The 10,216-nt window shown below is 67.1% G+C and overlaps 2 protein-coding genes across 4 annotated transcripts; both read left to right on the forward strand.

The window, feature by feature from the left end:
• The first annotated feature begins 1,283 nt into the window (after positions 1–1,283).
• Positions 1,284–4,784, forward strand: LOC110478826 (RNA-binding protein 4-like). 3 transcript variants are annotated; one of them, XR_013341392.1, is made up of 5 exons: positions 1,284–1,353; positions 1,803–2,224; positions 3,623–4,318; positions 4,388–4,461; positions 4,661–4,784. XR_013341392.1 is itself a non-coding variant. In XM_077789719.1 (4 exons), exons 2-3 carry the CDS (start codon positions 1,813–1,815, stop codon positions 4,315–4,317), a joined length of 1,107 nt encoding a protein of 368 aa, XP_077645845.1. In that variant the 5' UTR covers positions 1,284–1,353; positions 1,803–1,812; the 3' UTR covers position 4,318; positions 4,388–4,784. The 3 variants fall into 3 exon arrangements, 2 of the variants coding, with proteins under 2 accessions (XP_077645845.1, XP_077645847.1); XM_077789719.1 differs by having other exon boundaries at positions 4,388–4,784; XM_077789721.1 differs by having other exon boundaries at positions 1,311–1,318; positions 4,388–4,784.
• Positions 4,785–5,137: 353 nt separating this feature from the next.
• On the forward strand, positions 5,138–7,261 carry ZNRD2 (zinc ribbon domain containing 2). The gene is made up of 4 exons (XM_077789635.1): positions 5,138–5,166; positions 5,435–5,547; positions 6,077–6,146; positions 6,849–7,261. The coding sequence occupies exons 1-4, from the start codon at positions 5,151–5,153 to the stop codon at positions 7,181–7,183; spliced, it is 534 nt and encodes a 177-aa protein (XP_077645761.1). The 5' UTR covers positions 5,138–5,150; the 3' UTR covers positions 7,184–7,261.
• The last annotated feature ends 2,955 nt before the right edge of the window (positions 7,262–10,216 follow it).

The raw sequence follows: 10,216 nt of genomic DNA on the forward strand, positions 1-10,216 counted from the left end.
GTCACAGTCCTGATCCCGCGCCCGCTGCCCGTGTCGCTCCCGGTCCCTGGCATGGTCCCGGTGCTGCTCCCAGTCGTGTTCCTCGTCGCTGTCCCGGTCCTGTTCCCGCTGCCGGTGCCGCTCCCGGTCCCTGGCATGGTCCCGGTGCTGCGCCCGGTGCTGCTCCCAGTCCTGTTCCCGCTGCCGGTGCCGCTCCCGGAGCCGCCGCAGCAGTAGAACCGCGTGGGACATGGCGGGGCGGGGCAAACCGGCACGGGGTGAGGCTAATGCTGCAGGGGCGGGGCCAGAGCCGCCGGTCCCGGGGGCCGCGATGCGCCGGTTTCGGACCGGGTCGGTGCCACTTGGGGCGGTCAGCCCCGGTCCCGGTGCCGATCGATCCCGATGGGAATAGTTGGTCCCGGTCTATTCCGGTGCCGGTGGGGGCAGCTGGTCGCTATCCCTGTACCGATCCCGGTGCCAGTCGGGCCGGTCTCTCCGTGTCCCGGTGCCGCTCCCCGTCGCTGCCGGTCCCGCTCTGTCCCGGTGGCTGTAGGGCCGGTCTGACCGTGTCCCGGTGCCGGTCCGGCCGCTCTCTCCGTGTCCCGGTGCCGCCCCCCGTCACTGCCGGTCCCGCTGTGTCCGTGTCCCGATGCCGGTCAGGCCGCTGTGTCCGTGTCCCGGTGCCGCTCCCCGTCGCTGCCGGTCCCGCTCTGTCCCGGTGCCGGTCGGGCCGGTCTATCCGTGTACCGGTGCCGCTCCCCGTCGCTGCCGGTCCCGCTCTGTCCCGGTGCCGGTCGGGCCGGTCTGTCCGTGTCCCGGTGTCGCTCCTCGTCACTGCCGGTCCCGCTGTGTCCGTGTCCCGGTGCCGGTCGGGCCGGTCTGTCCGTGTCCCGGTGCTGGTAGGGCCGCTCTCTCCGTGTCCCGGTGCCGGTCGGGTCGCTGTGTCCGTGTCCCGGTGCCGCCCCCCGTCGCTGCCGGTCCCGCTCTGTCCCGGTGCCGGTCGGGCCGCTCTCTCCGTGTCCCGGTGCCGCCCCCCGTCGCTGCCGGTCCCGGTTCCGCCGCCTCGGATCCTCCCGGCTCCGCCGCTCCGCCGGGCCACGCCCCTCCCACGCGCGCTGATTGGTCAGCGCTTCTGTCACGTGCTCTAAAAGCCCCGCCCCTCTCCTCACTTCCGGCGCGCCGCCGCGCGGGGGGAGCGCTTTGTGCCCTGCGCCGTCCGAGCCGCCGCTGGGCGGGGCTTCGCAGCGCCGCGACCAATCGCGTCGCGCCGTTCCGCCTCTCCCGGCCAATCAGCGCGCGCGGAGGGCGTGGCCCCGAGCGAGGCGGCCGCCGCCATTTTGTTGCCGTCATCGAGCACCGGGCGGGGGGGGCGCGGTGAGAATCGGGGGACCGGGAGGGACCGGGAGGGAGCCGGGACCCCGCTGGTGTGGGGCGGGGCTGCGCGGGGTCGCGGGAGGCACCGGGAGGGAGCCGGGACCCGGCCGGTGTGGGGCAGGGCTGCGCGGGGTCCCGCGGTCTCGGGGAGGCGCCTGGGAGGGGGCTCAGACCCGGGATGGGGCTGGGGGAGAGTTGGGTGTCCCTCCGTGGGCTGGGGGCTCACGGAGCACAACCGGGGCTGGGGCTCCGCTCGGGACCCTGACGGAGCCGGGCCTGGGGGGTCTCTCCTGAGGGGGTCTCTGCTTCAGGGGGCGCCATCGGGAATCAGCCTGAGCAGGATCTGTGAAAGGCGGGGGGATCCTTCCCCATCCCCTTCCCCCTGCCCGGAGCGGGGTTTGAGCGGGGAGGGTCTCACCCAGGCCCCCCCCCTTCCCTGCCACCCGCAGGCGGGTCGCGATGGTGAAGCTGTTCATCGGGAACCTGCCGCGGGAGGCGACGGAGCAGGAGATCCGCTCCCTGTTCGAGCAGTACGGGAAGGTGCTGGAGTGCGACATCATCAAGAACTACGGCTTCGTGCACATCGAGGACAAGACGGCGGCCGAGGACGCCATTCGCAACCTGCACCACCACAAGCTGCACGGCGTCTGCATCAACGTGGAGGCCAGCAAGAACAAGAGCAAGGCCTCCACCAAGCTGCACGTGGGCAACATCAGCCCCGCCTGCACCAACCTGGAGCTGCGCGCCAAGTTCGAGGAGTATGGCCCCGTCATCGAGTGCGACATCGTCAAGGACTACGCCTTTGTGCACATGGAGCGGGCCGAGGACGCCGTAGAGGCCATCCGGGGGCTGGACAACACCGAGTTCCAAGGTGAGGCACGGATTTGGGGAGTACCAGGCTGGGATGGGGACGGGGAGGTTTCCATCTGGGAGGATTTTGGCTGATTTTGGGTGTTACCAGCCCCACTCTGTGGGTGGTGCTGTGTTCGGGGCCTCTTCTTGTCCCGCAGCACCAGAATTTGGCTCTGGGGATGGTGCCAGGTGCCGTCCCCGTGCCCTTGTCCGGTGTCAGGGTTGGGGCACCGTGGTGGCTCCGTGTGGGGGCAGAGTGGAGTTTGTAGGAATTCTGCTGGATTTACCCCAAACTCTTTGTTCAGGATGAGTTCCACCTCTGGGGCTGCCTCACAGGACTGGGTTGTCCCTGTGCTGCTGGAATTTGGGGGAGAACAGGCCTGGGAGGCAGCGCCATGTCCCCTTCGCTCCCGTTATCCCCAAGTCCTGCCTGGGAGCGCAGGGACCCTCCTTATCTGCGTGCCCACCCTGGTGGCTCCTGTCACCCCCCACCCTCAGCAGTGCCAGGGGTGGCTTTCAGGGGTCCCACGGTGCCCTGGGGAGCTCTTGTGGGGTCCCCATGGCTGCTGCCATCTCTTGGAGGTCCCATGGACCACCAGCCCCAACCCAGCTTTGCCACCACGGTCTCAGACATTCTGATCTTTGACATAATTTAATCTTGGTGCAATACTTAAATAACTAAAATACAAAGCAATGGCTGGAGTTTGTGCCTCTGACAGGGACCCCAAACAAAGCAGCCCCTAGGCTTTCATCCCCTTGGTGTGTGCAGGAAGGTCTGGGGGTTGTCACCTCCTGCCGTGTCCCCAAATGTCCCTCAGGTACAAAGTCTGGGGGTTGTCACCTCCTGCTGTATCCCCAGACATCCCTCACCTTGCTGGGCTACAGGTGCCCAGGCCCTTTGTTGTGCCTCGGTTCCTGGTCTCTTCCCAGGGAACATCCACGGTGCCAAAGGTGACTCTTGGCAGTGCCAGGGGTGGCACTGGGGGTCCCCAAGGAGTGGTGGCAGCTCTGGGGCACCCCATGGTGCGATGCTGGCACTGAGGAACCCCACAGTGCCTGATGCCGGTGTGGAGTGTGGCTCTGGTGATCCCACGGCCTTGTGCCAGTGCCGGAGTGCCAGGATCAGCTCTGGGGATCCCACGGCCTTGTGCCAGCACCGGGATCAGCCACGGGGATCCCATGGCTTTGTGCCAGTGCCGGGATCAGCTCTGGGGATCCCATGGCTTTGTGCCAGTGCCAGGATCAGCCATGGGGATCCCACGGCCCGATGTGGATGTTGGGGTGGCTCTGGGGGATCCCATGACCCGATCTCAGTGTTGGGGTGGCTCTGGGGGACCCTGTGACCTGATGCCCATGGCTCCGGGGGATGCCCTTGCCCGATGCCAGTCGGGTGACGCCGGGTCTCCCTCTCCCCAAGGCAAGCGGATGCGCGTGCAGCTGTCCACCAGCCGCCTGCGGACGGTGCCCGGGATGGGAGACAAGAGCAGCTGCTACCGCTGCGGGAAGGAGGGGCACTGGTCTAAGGAGTGCCCGGTGGATCGCCCGGGGCAAGTGGCGGACTTTGCCGAGGCCTATAACGAGCAGTACGGAGCCGTGCGCACTCCCTACACCGCGGGCTATGGGGAGACCGTGTATTACGATGAGGCCTACGGCGGGATGGCCGACTACTACAAGCGCTACCGCGTCCGCTCCTACGCCACGGCCTCGGCGTACGACGCCTACGCGGAGCAGACCATGGCCCAGTACTCCCAGTATGCCCAGTACTCCCAGGTCCAGTCCTCCGCCATGGCCGCCACCACGGCCATGGCCGGCCGCATCCCCACCACCTTAGACGCGTACGACCGAGCGCTGCTGCCCACCCCGGGCGCGGCGGCCGCCGTCGCCGCCGCCGCCGCCACCGCCGCGGCCGCCGCCGCGTCCTCCACATATTACACCCGGGACAGGAGCCCCCTGCGCCGCACGGCCGCCGCGGCCGGCACCGTCGGAGAGGCGTACACGTACGAGCGTGGGCAGCTGTCGCCCGTCTCCTCGGTGGCCCGGGCGTCTCTCTATGACCTGCAGCGCTTCGAGCGGGATCCCTACGGGGACCGGGCGCGATACTCCGCCTTTTGAGGTGAGCGCCGGCGCCTCGGCTCGGGCGTGTCCGAGCCGCCGGCGCCCGGTAACATCTTTCCCCGCCCAGGGTCGCCGCAGACCCCCCGGGACTCGCCGCCATCGCCGTGGCTCCGCAGCCCCCGGATGTCGCCGCCGCGTCAGGTCAGACGTGCCCCGGGTCGCCGCCGCCGCCGCCGCGTCCCCTCCCCGTCACCGGGACCCCCCGTCCCCGTCGGAGCCGCCGGAGCCGCCGCGTCCCAGCGCCCGCGTGTCCCCGTGGCCGGGTGTCCCCGAGTGTCCCCGGGTGTCCCCGAGTGTCCCCGTGCCCCCCACGTCCCCTCACGTCTCTGCTCTCTTCCAGGTGCGGCGGCCTCGGATGGAGCCGTGTCCCCCCCGCCTGGGCCGCCCCTTTTTGTACGGAGCTTCCCCAGAGTCCCCCCCGGCCTCACCCGCCCCTTTTCCAGCAAAATAAAAATTTTCACCAATTTCCGTCCCCGCGTCTCTGTGCCGGGCCCGCCGCGGGGGGCGGGGTCTGCGGGGGGGCGGGGCCGGGGCTGGCCAATCAGAGCGCAGCGTTTGCGGCGGGTTTTAAATCTAGCGCGGGATATGCAAATGAACTGGTGGGCGGAGCGAATGCAAATAGGAGCGCCAGCGGCCAATCCGATTTCGAGAAAGGAGGGGCGGGGTTATGCAAATGTACGCCGCAAGGGGGCCCGGGCCCCGTTTCACCGGCGGACCGTGCGGCTGATTTTGGCACCCGGAGCTCATTTCGCAATCCCGCGTCGCTGTTTGCCCGGTCTCGAGTGGTTTTGTGACGTCATTTCCTGCGCGACGCCGTCTCCGCAGCGGCCATGGCGCTGAACGGCGGTGAGGCACCGGCGGGACCCCCGGGATCCCCCCTCAGCACCGGGACTCACCCCGGACCCCCCCCCGCCACCGGGACCTTCCCGGGAACCCCCCCGTGCCCCTTCCCGCCCCTCCGAGTCCCCCTCAGCTCATCCCAGCCCCCTTAACCCGCCCTCCCCGTGGTTTGGGACCCCCCCCGGTAACCGTGACCGCCCCCCGGTAACCGAGCCCCCCCCCGGTAACCGTGACCGCCCCCCGGTAACCGAGCCCCCCCCCGGTTTCCCCCCAGGCGCGGACGAGGCCGAGGCGCGGCGGGAGCGGCTGGACCGGGCGAGCCGGGCCATGGGGGCGCTGCTGCTGCGGGGGTACCGAATGCTGGGGAGCTGCTGCCCGGAGTGCGGGGTGAGCGGCGAGCACCGGGAACCCCCCGGGGCAGCACCGGGAACCCCCCGGGACAGCACCGGGAGCCCCTCGGGACAGCACCGGGAACCCTCCGGGGGAACACCGGGAACCCCCCGGGGGAACACCGGGACCCCCCCCGGACAGCACCGGGAACTCCCCGGGGGAACACCGGGAACCCCCCCGGGGGAACACCGGGAACTCCCCGGGACAGCACCGGGAACCCCCCGGGGGAGCACCGGGAACGCCCCGGGGGAACACCGGGAACCCCCCGGGACAGCACCGGGAACCCCCCGGGGGAGCACCGGGAACGCCCCGGGGGAACACCGGGAACCCCCCGGGACAGCACCGGGAACCCCCCGGGGGAACACCGGGAACCCCCCCGGACAGCACCGGGAACCCCTCGGGACAGCACCGGGGACCCTCCTGGGATTGGGAACGGAGGGAGGGGGAGGGACTGGGACCCCCCCCGGTATTTGGGGGGTACCGGAGGGGTCCCGGTGCCCCGTGACGCCCCCGGTGCCCCCCGCAGACGATTCTGCTGCAGGACAAGGAGCAGCGGCTGCTGTGCGTGAGCTGCCAGGAGCCCGAGGAGGGGAACGGTACGAGGGGTTGGGGATTTGGGGGAAATTCGGGGGAAATTGGGGAATCTGGGGGTGAGGGAGGGGAAATGAGGATTTTGGGGGGGAAAGAGGAATTTGGGGGGTGGGGGAGGGACGGGGAGGGTCGGGAATGGGGAATTTGGGGGGGTGGGGGAGGAGCTGGGGTGGGAAATGAGGATTTTGGGGGGAGGAAACAACAATTGGGGGGTGGGGGAGGGGAATTTAGGGGGGAATTGTGGATTTTGGGGGTGGGGGAAGGGATGAACCCGGAACAGAAGATGCCGAGGGCGGCAATTTCGGGGGGGGTGGGGGGGGCTGCAAATATTTGGGAGTTTTGGCCCCAAATCTATTTTGAGGGGGAGGGGGAGAACCCCAAAATCTGCGCCCCCCCCTCAAACCCTGCCGGAGTTGGGGAGGGGCTCCCCCCCCTCACCCCCTCCCTCCCCTCTCCCGCAGCTCCGCGGCCCCGGCGCGGCGAGGCGGCGGCGGCGGCGGGGCGGGGAGCGGCTCCCGGGGCCACCGGGGCTGAGGGCGACGGCGCCGGGGCCGCGTGTCCCGGTTCTGCCGGTGCCGGGGCCGTTTGTCCCGGTTCTGCCGGTGCCGTTTGTCCCGGTTCCGCCGGTTCCGGGGCCGTTTGTCCCGGTTCTGCCGGTGCTGGGGCCGCGTGTCCCGGTTCTGCCGGTGCCGGGGCCGTTTGTCCCGGTTCTGCCGGTGCCGGGGCCGTTTGTCCCGGTTCTGCCGGTTCCGGGGCCACGTTCCCCGCCTGTCCCGGTTGTGCCGCGTGCCCCGGCGGCCCCGGTGCAGCGGCGGTGGCGGCGGCGCGGGCGGCGCTGCTGCAGAAGCTGCTCTGGGCCTCCCGGGAGCTGCCCCGCACCGGCTCCGTGGACGGCAGCGCGCGGCTCTGCCGCCTGGTGCGGGACTGCGCCCACGCCCTGCGCGGCCTGCGGGACCTGGAGCCCCCCGGCTGCGCCCCCGGGCCCCCCCGGGACGCCCCAAGTGCCCCCGGTGACACCGGACCCCTCCCTGGGACACCCTGAGTGGCCCCGGTGACACCGGACCCCTCCCCGGGACACCCCGAGTGCTCCTGGTGACACCGGACCCCTCCCCGGGACACCCTGAGCCCCCCCGGTGACACCCTGAGCCCCCCCGGTGACACCGGACCCCTCCCCGGGACACCCTGAGTGGCCCCGGTGACACCGGACCCCTCCCCGGGACACCCTGAGTGCCCCCGGTGACACCGGACCCCTCCCCGGGATGCTCCGAGTGCTCCCGGTGACACCCCGGGATAATCCGAGCCCCCCCCCAGTGACACCGGGCACCCCCCGGTGACACCGGACCCCTCCCCAGGACACCCTGAGTGGCCCCGGTGACACCGGACCCCTCCCCGGGACACCCTGAGTGGCCCCGGTGACACCGGACCCCTCCCCGGGATGCTCCGAGTGCTCCCGGTGACACCCTGAGCCCCCCCGGTGACACCGGACCTTCACGGTGACACCCCGGGATAATCCGAGCCCCCCCCAGTGACACTGGGCACCCCCGGGACCCCCCCGGGACATCCTGGACCACCCCCCGGTAACACCGGGCACTCCCCCCGGTCACCCCCGAGCCCTCCTGGGACACCCCGGGATCCCCCCGGTCACCCCCGGGACACCCCCGGTAACATCCCCGAGCTCCCCGGGACACCTCGGGATCTCCCGGGACGCCCCGGGCCCCCCCCGGTAACACCGGGCACCCCCCCGGGACACCCCGAGCCCCCCTGGGACCCTCCCAGGACATCCCGGGACATCCCGGGCCCCCCCCGGTGCCACCGGGACGGAGGCTCCGGTGTGAAACGGGTTCGGGGGGTGTAAAGGGTTAAATACCGGTGAATGCTGGGCTGAAAATGGGGCAAAAAATGGGATTTTTGTAGGAAATAAATCGGCTCAAAGTGGATTTGGTGTGAATTGGGGTAAAGGGTTTGGTAAAAATTGGATTTTATAGAGAAAAATCGGTATAAAAGGATTTTATAGAGAAAAAATCGGTATAAAAGGGATTTTATATTAAAGAATTCGGTATAAAAGGCATTTGATATTAAAAGGTTTGATATAAAAGGGATTTTATAGAAAAGGATTTGATATAAAATGATTCTTGGGATAAAAAGTATTTGATATAAAATAAATTTGGGATAAAAGGATTTTATATAAAATTAATTTGGGTTAAAAGGGTTTCATATAAAATTTGGGATAAAAGGATTTTATATAAAATAAATTTGGGTTAAAAGGATTTGATATAAAATTTGGGATAAAAGGATTTTATACAAAATTTGGAATAAAAGGATTTTATACAAAATTTGGGATAAAAGGATTTGATACAACATTTGGGATAAAAAGATTGGATACAATAAATTTGGGATAAAGTGCATATAAATTGATATAAAATAAATTTGGGATAAAGGGGATTTGATATAAAATCTGGTATAAAAAGGTTTGATATAAAATAAATTCGGGATAAAAAAATTTGATATTTGATATAAATTTGGGATAAAAGGGGATTTGCTATAAAATTTGGCGCAAAAGGGATTTTCTATAAAACGGATTTGGGATAAAATCCTCGATTCGGTGAGGAAATGGGAACCAAAACCTCAAACCCGCGGATTTCACCCCAAATTCTCCCGGGGGGGGGAGGGGCCGCGCTGGGGGGTGGGGGAGGGGCGGCCCCTCCCCCTCTCGGATTTCCCACGGGGGGGGAGGGGCGGAGCTGTCGCGACAGTCGCGATCGGGCGGTGGCGGGAGTGGGGGAGGGGAGGGGGGTGCGGGGCGGATTTTGGGGACCCCCGGGGGGAATTTGGGGATTTTTTGGGGGGTCCATGGGGAGCGTCTGGAAGCGGCTGCAGCGCGCGGGGAAGCGCGCGGCCAAGGTTCGCTTCCAGGCGCGCCTGGAGGAGCTGCTGCTCGAGGGGGGGGGCGGCTGGTGAGTGACCCCCGGGCACCCCCAAACCCCCGGGACCCCCCCCGGGCACCCCCAAACCCCGGAGGGCACCCCCAAATCCCTGAGACCACCCCCAAATTCCCGGGACATCCCCGGGACCACCCCCAAATCCCTGAGACCACCCCCGGGCACCCCCAAATCCCAGAGACCCCCCCGGACACTCCCAAATCCCGGAGGGCACCCCCAAATCCCTGAGACCCCCCCCGGGCACCCCCAAATTCCCGGGACATCCCCGGGACCACCCCCAAATCCCTGAGACCACCCCCCCAAATCCCCGGGACCACCCCCAAATCCCAGAGACCCCCCCGGGCACCCCCAAATCCCCGGGACCCCCCCCGGGCACCCCCAAATCCCGGAGAGCACCCCCAAATCCCTGAGACGCCCCCGGACACCCCCAAATCCCAGAGACCACCCCCAAATCCCAGAGACCCCCCCCCAGGCACCCCCAAATCCCGGAGGGCACCCCCAAATCCCCGGGACCACCCCCAAATCCCGGAGACCCCCCCCCGACACCCCAAATCCCAGAGACCCCCCCGGGCATCCCCAAATCCCCGGAACCCCCCCCAGGCAGCCCCAAATTTCCAGGACCACCCCCAAATCCCTGAGACCACCCCCCCAAATCCCCGGGACCCCCCCTTGACACCCCAAATCCCAGTGACCCCCCCCGGGCACTCCCAAATCCCCAGGACCCCCCCTAAAATCCGTGGGAGCCCCCAAATTCTTCCAGGATTCCCCCCAAATTCAGGGTTCCCCCAAATTCATGGGATCTCCCCACCCCCCCTAAAAAAAACCCCACGGGACCCCCCCCAATTTTCTGAGACCCCCCCAAAAGTGGGGGAGAGACCCCAAAACCCCCCCGGGAACCCCCAAATCTTTGAGACACCCCCCCCAAAAAAACTCTGAGACCCTCGGACCCCCAAACTCCCCCCCTGGACCCCTCAAATCAGCGCCCCCCCCTCCCCACACCCCTAAAATCCTTGGGGACCCCCCCAGGACACCCCAAAAGTTTCCCCCCGGGTTCATTTTGAGTTAAAAATCTCCATAAATGGGGTCGGGCTAAAAATAACCCCGGGGGGGGGGGCGAACCCCCCCTCCCCTCCCCC

This window comes from Lonchura striata, chromosome 36, assembly GCF_046129695.1.
Source record: "Lonchura striata isolate bLonStr1 chromosome 36, bLonStr1.mat, whole genome shotgun sequence".
Taxonomy (NCBI): domain Eukaryota; kingdom Metazoa; phylum Chordata; class Aves; order Passeriformes; family Estrildidae; genus Lonchura; species Lonchura striata.